Source organism: Centruroides sculpturatus, unplaced genomic scaffold, assembly GCF_000671375.1.
Source record: "Centruroides sculpturatus isolate CEXI.00-Female unplaced genomic scaffold, Cexi_2.0 scaffold473, whole genome shotgun sequence".
NCBI classification, from domain to species: domain Eukaryota; kingdom Metazoa; phylum Arthropoda; class Arachnida; order Scorpiones; family Buthidae; genus Centruroides; species Centruroides sculpturatus.
The window spans coordinates 490,347-509,522 of NW_019384687.1; the positions used below are offsets into that span (position 1 = coordinate 490,347).

Genomic DNA, 19,176 nt, shown 5'->3' on the forward strand with positions numbered 1-19,176 from the left:
GGTATAATAAGAACTTAATATATAACATGGCTCGTGCTTATACACAGGCAAACACACGGGACAATACCAATTCCCTTGGGGAGTCTTTGGATAATAAATGTGCAAGAAAAATCGTAACGTACAACCACCATCTGGATAAAATATACAGGGAAATCTCATCCATCACCAGGACTAAGATAGCGTACAGTAGGCCTAGATCCGTTTACAACTTGCTTCGCAACGGAAAAGATGCAATTGACTTGAAACACGCACCGGGGGTGTATACCGTCCCCATGTGGGATGACAGATTTAACAACCGTTTGGTTTATGTGGGATCAACCAAACGCTCCCTTCACAAACGGCTTCGGGAGCATAAATACGATATTGACAATAAAAAACACACCACCGCCCTATCAAGGGTTGCCACGGAACCGGGAATCACGGCTGACTTACAAAGGGCCCGTATGATCAGGATCTCTCATCGTACGGATCAACTGAGGGCCATGGAGACTCTGGAAATATATAAAGCAGGTTTACGCGGCACGTGTATTAATTCCAGGGATGCAGTCGGGATATCGGGCGCGTGGAAGTTTTGTTATGAGGGAAACCACCCTCGTAACTGATTTGTTGTGTTTCCTACTTTGGTTGTGTTCACCGTTTCGCAAATGAGTGGTTGCGCGTGTGCAACTTTCCGTGTTTATTCTTAAGTTTGTTTTTCGAAATTTTGAATCGCTTAAAGTTCGTTTTAATGTTCTGTTCCATACACATTCGAATTCCTCATAAACATAGCCTGATGAAGACCCGGATGGGGTCGAAAACGTTCGCTGATGTATGAAGCAAGTATCACTGGAGTTACGAAGGTTTTTGTGTGAAAGTATATTTTCCTCTGGTGTGTAAGAATAGTTTATTTTCTTATTTTTATATCCTGGTAATTAAGTATCATAATATCATGTGTGGATAATGTGTGGCAACATACCCCCACTGAAAATTCATAGAACAGAAATAGAGTAAATTTTGGATCGTGCCATTGATCTGAAATTTCTGGTCCGTCAAAAAGAACACCTTATGACTTTTTGAACTCAGTTTAAGTCCATTTATTTGATGACTGTTTACAATATAATACACAGCAATTATCTCTTATTTGCTTCTAACAACACAGTCTTAGGCTAGATTTGTTTCTCTTCATTCCAATGGTCATGTTGCCGATATATCTAAGTTTTAGATCTGTTGGTTGTCCAATCTGGAGCTGAGCTGAGCTTTCTATCAGGTCTGCCTTGGTTGGCATACATGTCTCGACTTGTCCAAGATGACTCACCAACTGACCTTTTCTAGAAAATGTGCTCTGACAAGTGAAAACTTGACTTAGCTTGTCACTACACAATAGGCCTCCTTGACACCATACTTTTGGAGCAACTTTTAAAGGCATAATACATACCAGTATACATTTAAAAATGTTTTAATGCTTGAGATATTTTTTTTTCTATTTCAGTTCCATTAGCAATTTATTATGTTGTTATAAATATATATAACAACATAATGAATATTTTATAATAATCAAATGATTAAATGCTAGATTAAATTTTGGCTATATTTAACAATTTATGAAAAATTTCTCCTAAAGGTAAGAAATTAAATACTGTCATGTACTAGCTTGCTAAATTACTACTATTAATAATTGCAATAATTTTTAAATAATTTAATAATTATTTTTGGAATTTGATTTAATTCATGATAGATGTAGTTATAAAATAAATGATGATGATAAATATAATAATAAATGCTAAAATATACTTAGAAAAAATTAAATAGAAAATAATTTTAATATGAGGGTTATTAATCTGTGTTATACTTGATATTAATTAGTAATATTTAGTAACACAGGTTGGCAAGTAAATTATTTAGCTCCTTAAATATAAATCTATTTTATGAATGCTTTTTGACTTAAAAGTTATTTACTAATAATTTAAATTTTCAATAAAAATTTTAAAATATTTATTTGTTTTATTTATTATGATCAACTGTTTTTGCATGTTACTTTGAAAATACCTAATGACTTTTATCTTGTGTGTTTACTCCATTTTTTCATTTGAGTGTATCTCAAATGTCCCCCCTTTTTTTATCATATTTTTTGAAATTTAAATAATTTTAATCATTTTACTTTTTAATGTTTCTTGTTTTTAAAATAAAATGCAAAAATGCATCATACATTTTTTAATTTTATTTAATTGTTGTTTTTTATTTCCTTTATTTGTTATATTTATATTTGTTTGTATAATTGTTAATTCAGGGTTAGATATCAATTGTCCTTCAGGACTAATCTGCTTATTTGTAAAAATAAATAAATAAATATACATCCATTTTATTTTAATTAAATAAATTTATTTATCTATAGGGTTTAAAAAATTAAGCAAATAAACCAAAATTGTAATGATTTCATATTTAGTTTTGATTTAGTTAGCAGTATTGCAGAAAATAATGCTGCTGTGTAAAATAAGGAGAATCATTGACAGTCAAGCTAGTGCTATCATTTTAAGTTTATATAATTATTTTAATTGTCAAAATTTGTTTTGTATCAATAATAAGAAAAGTAATTTGTTAATATACAGTAAATTTGTTTATAAATAACAAGTCAACAAATCTAATCTTACAATACTGTGCTGATGTGTTGCTAGTTATGTGTCTACATGATAAGTAAAAGTTGCAGGTTCAAGTCCCACTGTGGACTGATTCTTTTCTTTCAAACATTCTAAATGAAAATTTATTTATTGTAATTATTAAAATTAGCACAAGATGGAAGTTTAACTGTCTACCTCTAGACAAATTATTCATATCTAATTATTAACTTAGCCTAATTGTAGCCTGAAAATTTGGTAGGCTGTCTGGCTATAAGAAATTTGAGTCCATTTTTAAACAACTTTTTAAAAAGATGACATTATATACAGAGGAATGAATTAACCAGAAATTTATCAGCTGTTGAGATAAAAGTTCAAGTAGGAATGGCTAATAATAATAATAAAGTTCTGTATTTATTGATATACAAAAAATGAATGGGACAGAATGAAAGGCAAGATTTGCATATGTGCTTTTGGTGGTTTTGTTTATTTTAACATAAAATATGTTAAACAAGAAAACAGTTTCTTGATGAAAATTATAAATACTACATCAAAGAACCTTTTTGAGTTCAGCAATTAATTTTATTTCATGTGAATACTTTGAAAGTCTTTACTGGATGAAATAATAATTAAAAAATTTTAAATGTTTGTAATGTCAATCTGATGCATTTCAAACAGCAAAGAAACATATTTTGTGTGAACATTAAAAAGATTTTTAAATTAAATTGTGTAGCACAATAATTCATTGCTGTTAGTTTGAATATTTTAAAATGTGTATTTAATTTATTGGTATTTTGTAATTCAATTTCATTAGTTTGTAATTTTGTTGTTCTTAAAAGCCTGAAGATGGCCAGTAAAGAATAACTAAAACATTCACACAAAATTAATTAATTGCTGGAACCAAAGGTTCTTTAATATATTACTAAATTAACTAAATTATATAACATTTAAATATTTCCTAAATATTTCTTCCAAGTGAAAACAGATTTTTAAAAAGTTTGTTGTTAAAAATTTAATATTTAAAAAAATAAACAATTAATGAAATCTTTTGAACTTCACTATTTTAATTTGTAATTCAGAAAATTACTTTAATTGCTAATATTAAATTTAAAATAGTTTCTTTTACTGTAAACAAATTGTTACAGACTGTACAATTAAATATAAAGTTTACCAATTTATAAATATAGAATCTAAAATATTCTTATCAAAATTTTATAAAATGTTGATTCAGTTCATAAATTCTGTGTGTAAACAATTTATATCTAATAAATTGATATGATATCTGATAAAACCTAGATTTTATTGTTTACTTTTTTCAAAGAAGCTGAAATTATATTTTTCCTGAAGTTTCCAGTTAGCAATAACATATAATAAAAATTTTCTTTTAGAAAAAACAGAGTAAAAATGATAATAAATATTATCTAAATATTTTATCCATTAGCATATGTTTATTTTTATGCTATCCAATTCCAGTAAAACTTCAATGATTTTTAATAAAATAAATATAAAGACAAATTTTAAATTTCAAAATATTTAAATTATTTAAATATAGCATTTATTAAGATGTCAATTTACTAACAACATATTTATATATACTTAAATATTCTGTAAACAAATTACCTGTTACAGATAAACAAGATATGAAGAAAAGACAAGAAACATATTGTTTAGAATTTGTCAATAGAATTTTAAATTATCAATGTGTTTATATAAAAATTCAGTAATTTTTTTTTCTTATCATAACCTATTCCATATGAAGTTAGGAAATAGTTCATTGCATCTTCTCTTTAAGTTTGTTTTTGTAAATATCTCAATTCCAAGTATTATTTCAATGACATAAGATAATAAGTAATTATTTGTATATTACTGAATATTACAGTACTATAATTTGCTTCTTTAAATAAGATGTTCAAAAATTTTCCATTTGGCATTCTTGTTTAATATCTACTGATTTTTATAATAATATCAAAAGAAATTTTTAATGTACCTCTAAACTGAGAAGTATACAGTATATAATATTATTTTAAATTTTATACAAATTCTTTAATATAAAACAAATTTTATCTATAGGGTTTAAAAAATTAAGCAAATAAACCAAAATTGTAATGATTTCATATTTAGTTTTGATTTAGTTAGCAGTATTGCAGAAAATAATGCTGCTGTGTAAAATAAGGAGAATCATTGACAGTCAAGCTAGTGCTATCATTTTAAGTTTATATAATTATTTTAATTGTCAAAATTTGTTTTGTATCAATAATAAGAAAAGTAATTTGTTAATATACAGTAAATTTGTTTATAAATAACAAGTCAACAAATCTAATCTTACAATACTGTGCTGATGTGTTGCTAGTTATGTGTCTACATGATAAGTAAAAGTTGCAGGTTCAAGTCCCACTGTGGACTGATTCTTTTCTTTCAAACATTCTAAATGAAAATTTATTTATTGTAATTATTAAAATTAGCACAAGATGGAAGTTTAACTGTCTACCTCTAGACAAATTATTCATATCTAATTATTAACTTAGCCTAATTGTAGCCTGAAAATTTGGTAGGCTGTCTGGCTATAAGAAATTTGAGTCCATTTTTAAACAACTTTTTAAAAAGATGACATTATATACAGAGGAATGAATTAACCAGAAATTTATCAGCTGTTGAGATAAAAGTTCAAGTAGGAATGGCTAATAATAATAATAAAGTTCTGTATTTATTGATATACAAAAAATGAATGGGACAGAATGAAAGGCAAGATTTGCATATGTGCTTTTGGTGGTTTTGTTTATTTTAACATAAAATATGTTAAACAAGAAAACAGTTTCTTGATGAAAATTATAAATACTACATCAAAGAACCTTTTTGAGTTCAGCAATTAATTTTATTTCATGTGAATACTTTGAAAGTCTTTACTGGATGAAATAATAATTAAAAAATTTTAAATGTTTGTAATGTCAATCTGATGCATTTCAAACAGCAAAGAAACATATTTTGTGTGAACATTAAAAAGATTTTTAAATTAAATTGTGTAGCACAATAATTCATTGCTGTTAGTTTGAATATTTTAAAATGTGTATTTAATTTATTGGTATTTTGTAATTCAATTTCATTAGTTTGTAATTTTGTTGTTCTTAAAAGCCTGAAGATGGCCAGTAAAGAATAACTAAAACATTCACACAAAATTAATTAATTGCTGGAACCAAAGGTTCTTTAATATATTACTAAATTAACTAAATTATATAACATTTAAATATTTCCTAAATATTTCTTCCAAGTGAAAACAGATTTTTAAAAAGTTTGTTGTTAAAAATTTAATATTTAAAAAAATAAACAATTAATGAAATCTTTTGAACTTCACTATTTTAATTTGTAATTCAGAAAATTACTTTAATTGCTAATATTAAATTTAAAATAGTTTCTTTTACTGTAAACAAATTGTTACAGACTGTACAATTAAATATAAAGTTTACCAATTTATAAATATAGAATCTAAAATATTCTTATCAAAATTTTATAAAATGTTGATTCAGTTCATAAATTCTGTGTGTAAACAATTTATATCTAATAAATTGATATGATATCTGATAAAACCTAGATTTTATTGTTTACTTTTTTCAAAGAAGCTGAAATTATATTTTTCCTGAAGTTTCCAGTTAGCAATAACATATAATAAAAATTTTCTTTTAGAAAAAACAGAGTAAAAATGATAATAAATATTATCTAAATATTTTATCCATTAGCATATGTTTATTTTTATGCTATCCAATTCCAGTAAAACTTCAATGATTTTTAATAAAATAAATATAAAGACAAATTTTAAATTTCAAAATATTTAAATTATTTAAATATAGCATTTATTAAGATGTCAATTTACTAACAACATATTTATATATACTTAAATATTCTGTAAACAAATTACCTGTTACAGATAAACAAGATATGAAGAAAAGACAAGAAACATATTGTTTAGAATTTGTCAATAGAATTTTAAATTATCAATGTGTTTATATAAAAATTCAGTAATTTTTTTTTCTTATCATAACCTATTCCATATGAAGTTAGGAAATAGTTCATTGCATCTTCTCTTTAAGTTTGTTTTTGTAAATATCTCAATTCCAAGTATTATTTCAATGACATAAGATAATAAGTAATTATTTGTATATTACTGAATATTACAGTACTATAATTTGCTTCTTTAAATAAGATGTTCAAAAATTTTCCATTTGGCATTCTTGTTTAATATCTACTGATTTTTATAATAATATCAAAAGAAATTTTTAATGTACCTCTAAACTGAGAAGTATACAGTATATAATATTATATAATAAATACAGCTAACCTTATAATTACTACAAATATCAAATGAACAGCCAGATTCCTTTATTGAGCTATTAAGGCTAAAAAATTACTAAGCAATTTGGAAGGGAGGGGGCCACAAGGCTACCACTTCTTGTAAAATATATTACATTAAAATGATATTGATATTAAAAGTAAGAATTAAGTGTTTATTCTATTAATTAACTTGATTTTAAAAAATTAAAAGCTTTTAATTGCTATATTGTAGTATAACAAGTTTTTTTCATTTAGATTCTGTACTTTATCATAATAGTTCACTTCTTATAGTATTAATGCATTTTATTTAAGTTGTATGTATTAAAAAACTTAAGTTTAAATCCAAAATAATATATCATCAAATGTAAGTTTTAAAACTTATTATTTGTGCATAAATAATATAATTTTATTTTATAGTTTTTAGTATAATTCAAGAACAAAATGGGCAGCAGAAAACGTATGCATCAAGATGTTTATTCTGAATCAACTATATCTTTGTCTGAATATCAATCTCCGCCCTCAAAACGTGCTCTTAATAATAGAGTAAGTTTATTACTATAAAATTTACAAAAATAATAATATAGATTAATTATTTGTGGAAACTAAAATTTTAACTATATATATATCATAAGCAATAATATAATTTAAATTATCATACATGTTTATATATATTCCTAATGATAATTATATAATAAATTCAAATCATTTAAAACAGCAGTGAATATATAATTTAAAAAAAAAAATGTTTTTCCTTGAACAAAAAAGGAAGTTATTTTTATTATTATTACTAGCTGCAAGGACTCGCTTCACTGGGTTTTTATTTGTATGTAATATAGTTTTTTTTTTAATATATAAAAGACTGTTTTTCTAAGTAATCTAGAATCTAGCTGCAAGGACCCGCTTTGCTGGACAAAAAGTAATGATAGTGAAGATTAAGATAATTATATTATAGCCAATCTTACCCGTTTTCACAGAATGCAAGAATGAGGTCCCCTTGTTTCCAGACTAATTAGAGAATTTTTACATGAGTCTAAAAATATGTTCGATTTCCCGCAAAATTGCAAAAAACCGCCTGTAAATCTTGCATGCCGCTTTATATTAACACTTCCTTTGTTACTCAACACTTCCACTGTTAACACTTCTATTGTTGACACTTCCATTGTTACACATCTTCGAAGTCAATCACTTTTAACCCCATATCTCCCACACCCTTATAGCACAGAATGCAAGAATTAGGTCCCCCATTTCCAGACTAATTAGAGAATTTTTACGTCCAGTCAAATGAACTATTTTCAATTTGATCAATTTTCTGGAACGTTTAAAATCGTCTATAATCGAACCAATTCGAATACAAATTCGAATTTAAAACAGTTTGAATATTTTAAAAATCGAAATAGAAAATCTTTGAAGTCAACCACTTTAAGTCCCCATATCTCCTGCACCCTTATAGCTATCGAGACGCAACCACCATAGTGCACGAATGGAGACTTGGGGCTACTACCACATACAAACATACAAACACCATTCATGTGCGATGTGTAGTTTTGGCTGAAAAGTGAAATATAGGGACACACACATCCATTTATATATATATAGATTATTATTATGTTAAAACTTTTAAATTATTTTTTTGAATTGTACAGAATTAAAAATACATTAATCTTGGCAATTAATAATGCTTTTAATTGTTGGTTTAAAAATTTATGTATTGAGGAGTCTGTTATATAGTCAGAATGACTACATCATAAATACAAAAAATCTACAGGAAGTATATCTTAAAAAGATACAACATTTGAAGATGACTTGTAGGAAATGCCATATCATGCATGAGACCCACCATACTCAACCTGTGGCCCGCTGAGCTTTTGTGAATGGCCCGGACATGAAAGAGAGCAGAAAATAATTACGTTGACTTCTGGAAATAATTACTTCTGGAAAGTAGTGCCCAATCAATATAAGACTAAAAAAGTGCTCAAATTTTACTTACATTGTTTGCATCAACATTTCTATGTGAAATGTCATACTCAAAAATGAAATATGCAAAGAACATATATAGAAACTGGCTTATTGATTCACACCTGGATGCCATTTTACAAGTAGCATGCAACAGTTACAAGCCTGATTTAAATTAATTGACTGGCAGATGGCTGAGTGATCAAGGTGGCAGCCTACCGCTCTGGGGGACCCGGGATCGGATCTGGTTGGGTCAGGGAATCACCCAGGAAATTTTCGGGGGGTGGTTTGTTCGGATATGTCAGGCCCCATCCCTCACCACCCAGTCGCACCATTGTGGGCCTGGCCGAACCCATTATGGGCCTTTTAATTGGGTCCCTGCTGGCACTAAGAGGGCCTAAGAGGCCCTCTTAGTGCCAGCAGGGTTGAAAGAGTATTAAAAAAAAGATTTAAATGAAATTGTGAAAAAATGTTTGCAATATCAACAGTCACACTAAATTTCTAGGGTAAGTGAGAAATTAAGTAAGTTTTTTATTATAATTGTTGTGTTGTGGCCCGCATGTAACAGCTATCATGTGTATGTGGTCCGAGAGAAAAAAAGGTTGAGTATGGTGGCATGAGACTCTATAACACATTATATTGAGTTGCCTGCTTTTAACACAAGCTTGACTACTGTCATTGATTTAACTAAATAGGAAATATAATGCATCATTTGCTTCCAAACAAACATATATTACTATACGCCTCAGCTATACAAGACAACACACAAAATATACTATAACCAATCTGTAATCAAACAATACAATCTATCATACAGAGCATATATCACAATCATTGACAAACAAAACAAAAAATCACGTACATTATAGACATGGCTGTACCAAGCACACATATGTATCCCCTATATATGAGATACATACATGGTAGGTGCCAAAAATTTACAGCCTAACTATGTTTTAGATAAATTAAACTTCACTCTGACACCGGGGATGAAATACTAAATACGGAAATTTTTCTCTACCTGAAGAAGAGCTATCTGGAAAGCTTGAAAATGTTTGTGAAAGGAAGATTTTTTCATGCAAAATTACACCGGTAACAGGTTCCGTATTTAGTATGTTTTAGATGTTATAGGTTTAAAACAATGATGTCATTTTTCAATATAGTCTCCTTGCAGTTCAACACACTTATTACATCTTGGAATTAGCATTTCAGTGTCCTTTAAAAACATTTTCTGCAGTTTTGTCTGAAAAATGCTCATAAACTCTTCCTACAACTCTTCATCACTTTTCAAACGTCATTTTTTTTTGGTTTTGGAAACAGATAATAATCACTAGGAGCCAGGTCTTGGCTGTAGGGTGGATGGTCAAGCTCTTCAAACCCACACTTCTTCATAGCAGCCTTGGTAATGGCAGCTATGTGCACTGGTGCATTGTTCTGCAAGAGGCAAACATGATGCAAATTAATGTAATAAGTCTAACTAAAATGAATGTTTCAAGCGACTTATGACAATTGGTGGAAAAACTGTTTTATTAGTCCATATACAGGTGGCACTATCTGATATTATCATTATTTAATTCCTATCATATCTAAAATATAGTTAGGCTGGAAACTTTTGGTGCTTACCTCATACACTAAAAAAAATTAGTAAATACTCAGAACTTGCCTTGATACAGTGCCCTTGGAGAATGGATAAAATACTAATTGTCAGTAACCATAAAGTACTTTAGTAAAATACTAAAGATTTAGTAAAATCTTTAGTAAAATACTAAAAATTGTCAGTATTTTACCAATGTAGTATTTTACCAATAAAGATTGTCAGTAACCATCCTTCACCTATGGTGAAGGATGGTTACTGACAATCTTTTCCTTTCCTCTGTTAAAACAGAGAAAAAACACTGTATTTAATGGTTTCAGATGTGGAGAACAATGTACGGTAAGTGTGAAGTTCACAGAAAAGTTTTTCTAAACATATATTTCCTAGCCTTTCTCACACAAGGGAAAATTGGCTGGGGGGAATTGGGATATTGTTGGGTATAACTTTATGGAACCAAGAGGACAGTGGGTCGAAAAAGTTTGGGAATCACTGCTCTAGAATGTAGCAAACTATTTTTGTTTTCTGCTAATATAACTCATCGGCATGTATTTTACCACATATATTACATAAAAGTCTGGAAACATTAGGCCTTAACAACCGTACATACATCATATTACAGAAAACAGCCATACTAACACATATCACTTAGTCAAGAAGCACTTATTATCCTCATATCTATACAAACAGCATGTAAACAAGACAACTTTTTCTGCAGCTATGTCTTGATTTTGGTTTGGAATAGATTAGATACTTGCATAAATTGACTAGAGTAAGATCCACCAACATTATAATCTATAAATAAGTGTTTACAAATTCATGCACATTTAAATTCATATAGAGAATAATCTATATAAATAAGTCATTGCTGTTGTCAGTTTAGTTTTTATTTGAATTTTTTAAAAACTATGCAGTAAAAATATTTACTAACAAAATAAAAATCAGTATTATGTGAATAGTTATATACTATTCAATCAAATTATACATTATATATATATAATTTATAATTTTATGATATATTTTAAAATTTTTTTATTTTCACAAACTATTAGCGAGTATGTGGTGCAGCACCATTCAGTACTGATCCAGTAGCACAGAGAGAGAGAGATTTATGTGATTATTCAATTAAAATTACTAAAGAAATGGCCAATAATGGCACAGGTAAACTTAATTTTTCTTATAAAAATTAAAGTTTAAATATGAAAGGATAATTTTGATTATTAGAAAATTTAAGTTTTTAGGCTTTTATTTACAATTATTAAAATTTTTATTTTTTTTCTAATCTTAATGAATTTTTATTTTAAATGTGAATTATTAAAATATAGTAATATATAATAAGAAATTTAAATTGCTTATATTAATCATTAAAATTAGCATAATTGAAATCAGAGTATAAGTTTATATTTCATTAATTTTCTTTCAAATTAAAGAACTGTTAAAAGATTTTCTTATCATTTTTATTTCATTTTTTGATGAAAATGTTATTCCATTGTTAATTGATCTGTTTATTTTATATGCAATCTGACTATTTTTAAATATTAAATTTTGATTTAAAAAATTTTTGTTATTAATATTCTGTATGTAACATTCTTTGTATTGTATGATCATAAATAAAAAATTTCTATTTGCTACTGTCTAGAAAGAAAGATGTTTTAGTAGTCCAAATGCTTGGTTGCATTGGATTTACTAAATATCACTATTGAAATCATCTATATCTATACTAATATTATAAAGAGGTAATGTTTGTAAGTAAGTTTGGATGTAGTGGGTAATCTCCGAAACTACTCATCCAATTTCAAAAATTCTTTTACCAATATTTAGAATGGAACTTCAGAGTGAACATAGGCTGTATATTATTCCGTTAAACATTCATATAAATTAAAAGATATAATCTAGGTTAAGGCTTTTATGTTCAACAGATGGCGCTACGAGTACAACGCTCTAAGTTTGCTTTTCTGTGAGGCATTATGCTTTTCTGTGAACTAAAGCAGGTCTTCTTCTATCTATATAAATAAAAATGTAATGTTTGTTTGTTCCTACCGNAAATATTATTAAGTAAGTATAATACACTTATCTTATTAAAAATATTAATAAAATATTAATATGATTTTGATTATCCAGATATGGAATATTAGTGGATCCTATTCAAATACTTAAAATTTTTGTTCATCGTCCATCAAAGTCTCCTACAGTTCTTCTGTTGCTAGGTATGTAAAAAGTTATTAATGATGCATTTTATTTAAATTGTAGTTTCATCATTTAAAATTATGATTATTCTCCTAGTCTTTTTTAGTTAATTAAAATAAAACATTTTTGAAAAACTTTTGGAAATTATATACATCTTACTCAGATAATGCTAAATTTATAAATACAGTAGAACTTCACTAATTCATGCATACTGGGAGAAAATCTAGTTCAAATTAGTGAGGTTAAATGCATTTTGTATGGTTGAAAAGTATACTTTATTCAAAATCAATTTTGTTGTGCTGTATTTGTTATACTGCAGTTTGATAAATTTTTACAATAGTTTTGAAATGACAAGAATAATGATGCTAGTTTTGTAAAAATAGCATCATTATTCTTGTCATTTTAAACATATTTACTAATTTGAAAAGAAGTTAATTCATAAAATTTTTAAAAATATACTTAAATATAAAAATATAATAAGATGATAATATAGATATGAATTTGAACTCAAATTCATTTATATACAATCTATCTGTTGACAATTTTATTAAAGTTAGAGCTTTAATATACAGCAATGTTTCTCAACGGGGGCAATATTGCCCCCATGTGGGCGTTTTTCCACGTTGAAGGGGTGATTAGTAATAATTTATATTTTGGGGCGAAAAACGATTTTCTGGGTGATATAGTAAAACATTATAGTAAGAATAATTAGATATTTTATTCATTATATTGTACAATAATTAAACAAATAACATTATACTAGTCACTAGTCTATTCAATGCACTACAACTTTGGCGTTAGTCTTGGCTTTTGGCATCGGAATTTTGAAGTGACGGAGGTGATACTATGTTGGAGGGGCGATGATTCGTTACAGATTGAGAAACACTGATATACAGTATACACTATCCACTTGTGTTGTCCTAACTGTAAAGTATGATGGTCTAGGACTGTTTGTCATGGTTCAAGCTGGATCTCCTGGTTCCAGTGATAGAAAAGTTTAAAGCTATTAGCTATAATGACATTCATGACAACCATGCATTTCCAATATGGTGAAGGCCCACTTTTGTACTTACATGAGAAAATGAACGACTCCTCAACAAACCTGATTTTTGATTAAAGTCAGATGATCTCATTCACAAAGCATGTTCTATTGAAGAATAAGATTGTTGAGATGACTGCTGAAGAATTTGACTGGCCTGTGCAAAGTCCAGATATGAACCATATTGAACATCTTTTGTGATGAACTGGAATGTTGACTACAAGCCAGGCAACAATGTCCAATGTCAGTGACTGACCTGACTAATGTTCTATTGGAAGAATGGAAGACTATTCTTACAGCAATATTCCTTCATCTAGTGAAAAGCTTTCCCTGTAGAGTGGTATCATGATAGTAGCAAAAAGTTGACCATCCCCATATTAATTTTCATCCTACTTGAAGGAAACTGTCCATGACAGGTGTTCAAATAGATAATATCAGATGGTATAATATAAAATAGATAGATTTTCTATATAATTACATTTTACAATTGAAAATTATGTAATTAATCTTTTAATTATGTGTTTTAATTTACAGGACTAAATATATTTATTTTGGGATCTCTGTTGATTGAATTAATGATGGCTAAAGTAAGTAAAATCATTTTTTATTATTTTTTTTCAAGAATTTTAAAAAAATTTTATTTATTTCTACTGACATACTTATCTGAAGCTATATTTAACTTTAAAATGTATTAATCATGTTAGCAGTATTTAAAGTATGGTCATTGGATCAAATTTTAAAATACAAAAAGTATCTCCTCCTTTTTCTTTTCTATTGCATTTTGTTTTGATTTAGATTTTTAAAAAAAAACTGCCATTACTCTTCTTCCTCCTTCCACAGCATTATTCAACAGGTACCGTCACCTCAGAGGTAAACAATGTTACTTAGTTTAAAATGATAACTTATCATGTCATTCACTATAGAGGAACAGAGAGCTATGGTGTGATTTCTTTAGGCAGAAGAACAAAAACTGTCACAATCCATAACAAAGTGTTGAAAGTATATACTTTCAACAATTGTCCAAAATATTCAAATGAGCAAAGAGCCTATGCAATCAGCAATGATCTGGCTGTTCAGTTTCAGCTTTGGCAGAAAGGGAAATGGAAAAAATTGTAATCTATGGTTGGGAACTTTTGCAACAGCCATCTTGCCACTTTAACCTATAGTAGTGTTTAGTGACTGTGTATATTTGGTCCAATGAAAAAATTTCTCAGAAAGAACATATTTTAAACAAAGAAATAAGTTGCATAATTTTGAATAAAATACATTATCTAAAAGTGTAAAAGTTAAAAAAAGAATTACTTTTTGAAATACCCTTGAAGATGAAATTACAGGTATTCCTTACTTAATATTAGTAATCTGTTCCTGACATTAACCACAAGACTGTATAATTTTTCCCATACAAATTAATGAGAAATAATGTGCTACAATGTCAACCCAAAATTTTCAACTAATTTCTGAAATTATAACTAAAACATCTGTGTATAAGCTGCAAACTATCATATTAGAACATAAAATGATAAATATATTGCTTTCTGATCACCAAATAGTTAATATGATTAACAAATGGTTGCTTTGTATGCAGTAACATGTGCATTCTGCAAACCATACCACAAATATTGTTTACAGTACAACATGCAATTAATATGCATAAATAGGGAGATTTGTTTTAAAAAAGTGCAGATTTCAATAAAAACAAGTTATAAATGTCATTACATTCTTAACAATGTACTGGTACCTAACACTTGTAAATTGGAAAATTGATTAACTACTGTTGGTAATATCATGAAAGCATGTTTAAGCTTTATTATAGATGATGATGGCATCATATGACACTGTGGTGTCTTTTCCAGATCAGCTGTACTTGAGATGCATATTCTATTTGAGAGTCTGGGTGCTTTACAAAATATCTACATGTGATTTCTAATATTCAAACCAATTGTATTTGGAATTTAACTTTAGACTTCTTGCATGTATTGCATTGTTAAAAATACTGAAATGAGTTTTTGGAATGTAAATGCACAAATTTTTCTTACATAAACATTGGCTAAAAAGCATATCTGAGAGAAATGTACTGCACAGTAAATGAAATTTGTGTATGAAACACCAAAAGGCATTCTATCAAGAAAATGTTAAGTAGAGGATGCCTGTATTTCTATATTTTATTGTTTTTCTCTTTGTTAAAATTTTTAAGATTAGAAACCAATACAATATGTATTTTATATCATATTTAGTTAATTTCACATTGAACCTATTGTAAAAAGCAATTATTAATGTAATTTAATAACAACAGAAGTTCAATCTTTGTTGTGAGTATATTTACTACATTGATTTAAAACTATTAGTATTATGTATAATTATATATTATCTGATTAAAATTTGATTTTCATAATATAGTCCTCCTTTATAAATTAGAATATTGAAAATAATACTTAGATATATTCAAGGATTTATATTATGTAGTTAATTCTTAAATATTTTATCCAGGAAAAAATCAAAGAAGAAAAGGGAAGACTTATCACTGTTGCTCACTTATCGGCACTTATTGTGCTACCACCAATATTTGTATACATTTTGGATTGCCATCCAGGTATAATTTTATGTATTTAAACATCAATCAAAACCTTGACAATCTAGTAAATAATTTAATGAAAAATTTGACAAACATTTTCAATCTTACACAAGATCTGCTTTAGGTCAACAACATTGAAAGATCAAAAATGTTCGTTGAATTTTACATTAAATTATTTACTGGGTTTTCAAGGTTTTGGTTGATGTACTTATTGTTCCAGTTATCAGGAGGAAGTTAATTTCATTATTCATTATTTTATAAATTCATTATCATCATACACCATTAATGAATTTAGGCCATGTTGACTCATTTCAGTCTCAACTAGACAGGATCTAGGAGTTGTTTTAGTGGATGTCCTGGTTGTCTTTGTCCTCATGGATGATACTGTAAAACTGCATTAGGTATCTTACCTAGTAGCATTCAAGATACATGTTGAAGCCATTTTTCTCTACGTGTGGAGAGTTTTTCAATTAATGGTTGTGTGAGGATAACCAGGGATAGTATATATTGTGTCTACCTCTTACTGGCAACAGATCTGTAAGATCTGTCCACTGAGTTGTAGGATGGCATTAATTATGTGGTCATTAAAGTTTGGGAGATAGGCGATCCTGAGATTGTCCTCTCCATTGTCAGGATTCCCGGCACCAGTTAAACTATTGTTCCGCGGTTTAACTCTTATTCAATTATTAGTGGAAAAATTTAAGTAGAAGGGCTATTTCTGCGAGTGAGGAGGATATGTAGGATATATTTCAGAGTCATGGCCCAATTAATTAAAACAAACAAGATTTAATAAAAGAAAAGTAAAATACAACAATACAATATTGCGAGAATAATAATTCTAATCTATTCTGTTCACGTGAGAGAGAGCTTACAATATTAGATTTATACTACCTTAACTCATATAGCATCTGTAATCTTCTGTAGAGGAGGACAGGAGATGGAGAATGAATGGAGGATCATCTTCTCTTATGAAGGTGCACAACATTAAAATATTGAGATGGAGACTGTTTTTTATGGCAGCAGACTGCCTGGAGTTATGTGGCAATATCTGTCATGAGAACTGCCTCCTATGGCATCTCAGGGTCTTCGAGAACTGTCCTTCTATGTGGCAATATCAATTATTATGAACTGCCCCAAATGGTGGGAAAATCTTTTTTTAGTTCCTTCTTTGGCCAATCTAATCCAAGACACACACAAGATGTGTAACGAGTGCAGAAAGAGTAAACAGACATATGGCCATCAGAATTATAGATAAGGCCGTATGGGAAAGGATGTTGATTTCTCTTTTCTCCAAAAATGATGAATGTAACTTCCTTTCTTGATAATAATATTTAGAAAAATATATTTTCTTGTAATAATTAATCTAACAAATCCCAATTTTCACAGTTGCATATTGAGTTCTTCCAAAATGTCCTTATTTTTTCAGTGCTCCAGTAGTGTATATCCAACTGTTCAGCACATAAACCTCATTTCAGCTGCCTGTAATCTGTTAATATCTTTCTTCTTTAGGGCCCAGATTTCACTTCCATACAAAAGAGTTGGAAGAGCCAGAGTTTTATATAATTTTAGTCTGGAATGTTTTTGTACAAGGTGGCAACAAGTGCATCCAACAATGTTAAAAATTCTTAAAAATAGAAAAACATTACAAAATCAGATTAGTAAATGATAGAATAATAGTTCTGTAAACATTTTTATATTACTAAACTATAACATTGTGCATTAAACTTTTCTGGAATTTTACTTTCAAGGTTCAGAGGTGTGCATTTTTTAGGATATAATATATTCCAGTCATACAGTGTTTGAACTATAACTTAATATCCTAGGATAAAAGTATGGTATTTAATAAAATATTTAGATTTGTAAATGAATTTTTAAGAAATCTTAAACAGAGTTATTGAAAAATACTATTCTATTTTTCAAATTGTTTCATCCACCTGATCTAGTTAAGAACTGTTAGAACAGCCAAGTATTTATATGCTGAAAGTTTTATAAGCCATGAAACATATACTCTGTATCTGTTGTTATCAGTTCATGATAAATGAATAAATAAAATAGTGAACTCATTTATTGGTCTTATTCTCAAAACTGCATGCCCTTTGTCCATTTTGTTTACTAAACTGTGGCATAGGAGTGGTCTTCTATGTCAATATTTATCAACTTTGCATGAGTACTTTTATCTCTTGTAATTCCCTTTGCTTGAGAGCAAATTTTTTTGGAATTATATATTAAAATATTTAATAACAATTAATCCCAACAATGTCAATAAACTTTTTTAGTAGTTTTTATATACATAGCTAAATATATATATTAAATCCCAACAATGTTAATAAACTGAAATGCTATATATTCCGTGGATGAATCTTCACACACAAATTTTCACTCCTTAGATTTCATTGAGAAGTCCAAGGTAGTCTTTAGAACGTATGAATTAGATTGGCATATATTTTGTCACCTTCTCTATGTCCTCAGTAAATGTGCTCTTCTTTGTTCAGTGATCTCTTCATTCAGCTCTGTGGATTTGCATTCCAGACAAAATAAAGTCCATCAAGAAGAAAAAAAGAAAGATGTAATTCCCTCATTTGATTTGTTCTTATGTCCTTTCGAATTGTCACAAACATCTTTCCCCCAATCAGTATGCTCCACAAAGATGGCCTGGTTGACCTTGATCCTCTTTGAATGCACACCTGGCAAACTGAGACCATTTTCACCTCCAGTAATAGTGTTTGAATGAGGCATAATAACTGCTCAGGATGGAAAGAGAAAAGAAAAAATAAAAAACAAACATGAAATGGGAGTGCCACACTCTAAATAGATGCACAACATTCAAAGAGATAAAATACCAATGTAAATCTCTTACGGGTTTGGCATTATGGTTCTATACTATTTCTGTCATTCAGGAGATATTACAAATGTTTAGTTT

General features: G+C 28.3%; 1 protein-coding gene and 1 long non-coding RNA gene across 2 annotated transcripts in view; both read left to right on the plus strand.

The window, feature by feature from the left end:
• The window catches only part of LOC111627088 (choline-phosphate cytidylyltransferase B-like), a 79,405-nt gene that overhangs the window by 17,539 nt on the left and 42,690 nt on the right, over positions 1 to 19,176 (plus strand). The window contains exons 2-3 of the mRNA XM_023370646.1: positions 7,332 to 7,457; positions 11,511 to 11,619. Of these exons, the coding sequence (XP_023226414.1) occupies positions 7,356 to 7,457; positions 11,511 to 11,619 (211 nt within the window). The 5' untranslated portion in view covers positions 7,332 to 7,355. The remainder of the gene's footprint in view (positions 1 to 7,331; positions 7,458 to 11,510; positions 11,620 to 19,176) is intronic.
• On the plus strand, positions 12,502 to 14,272 carry LOC111627089. Its single transcript, XR_002756975.1, has 3 exons — positions 12,502 to 12,513; positions 12,580 to 12,665; positions 14,219 to 14,272. It is a non-coding gene; the product is annotated as an uncharacterized LOC111627089 (long non-coding RNA).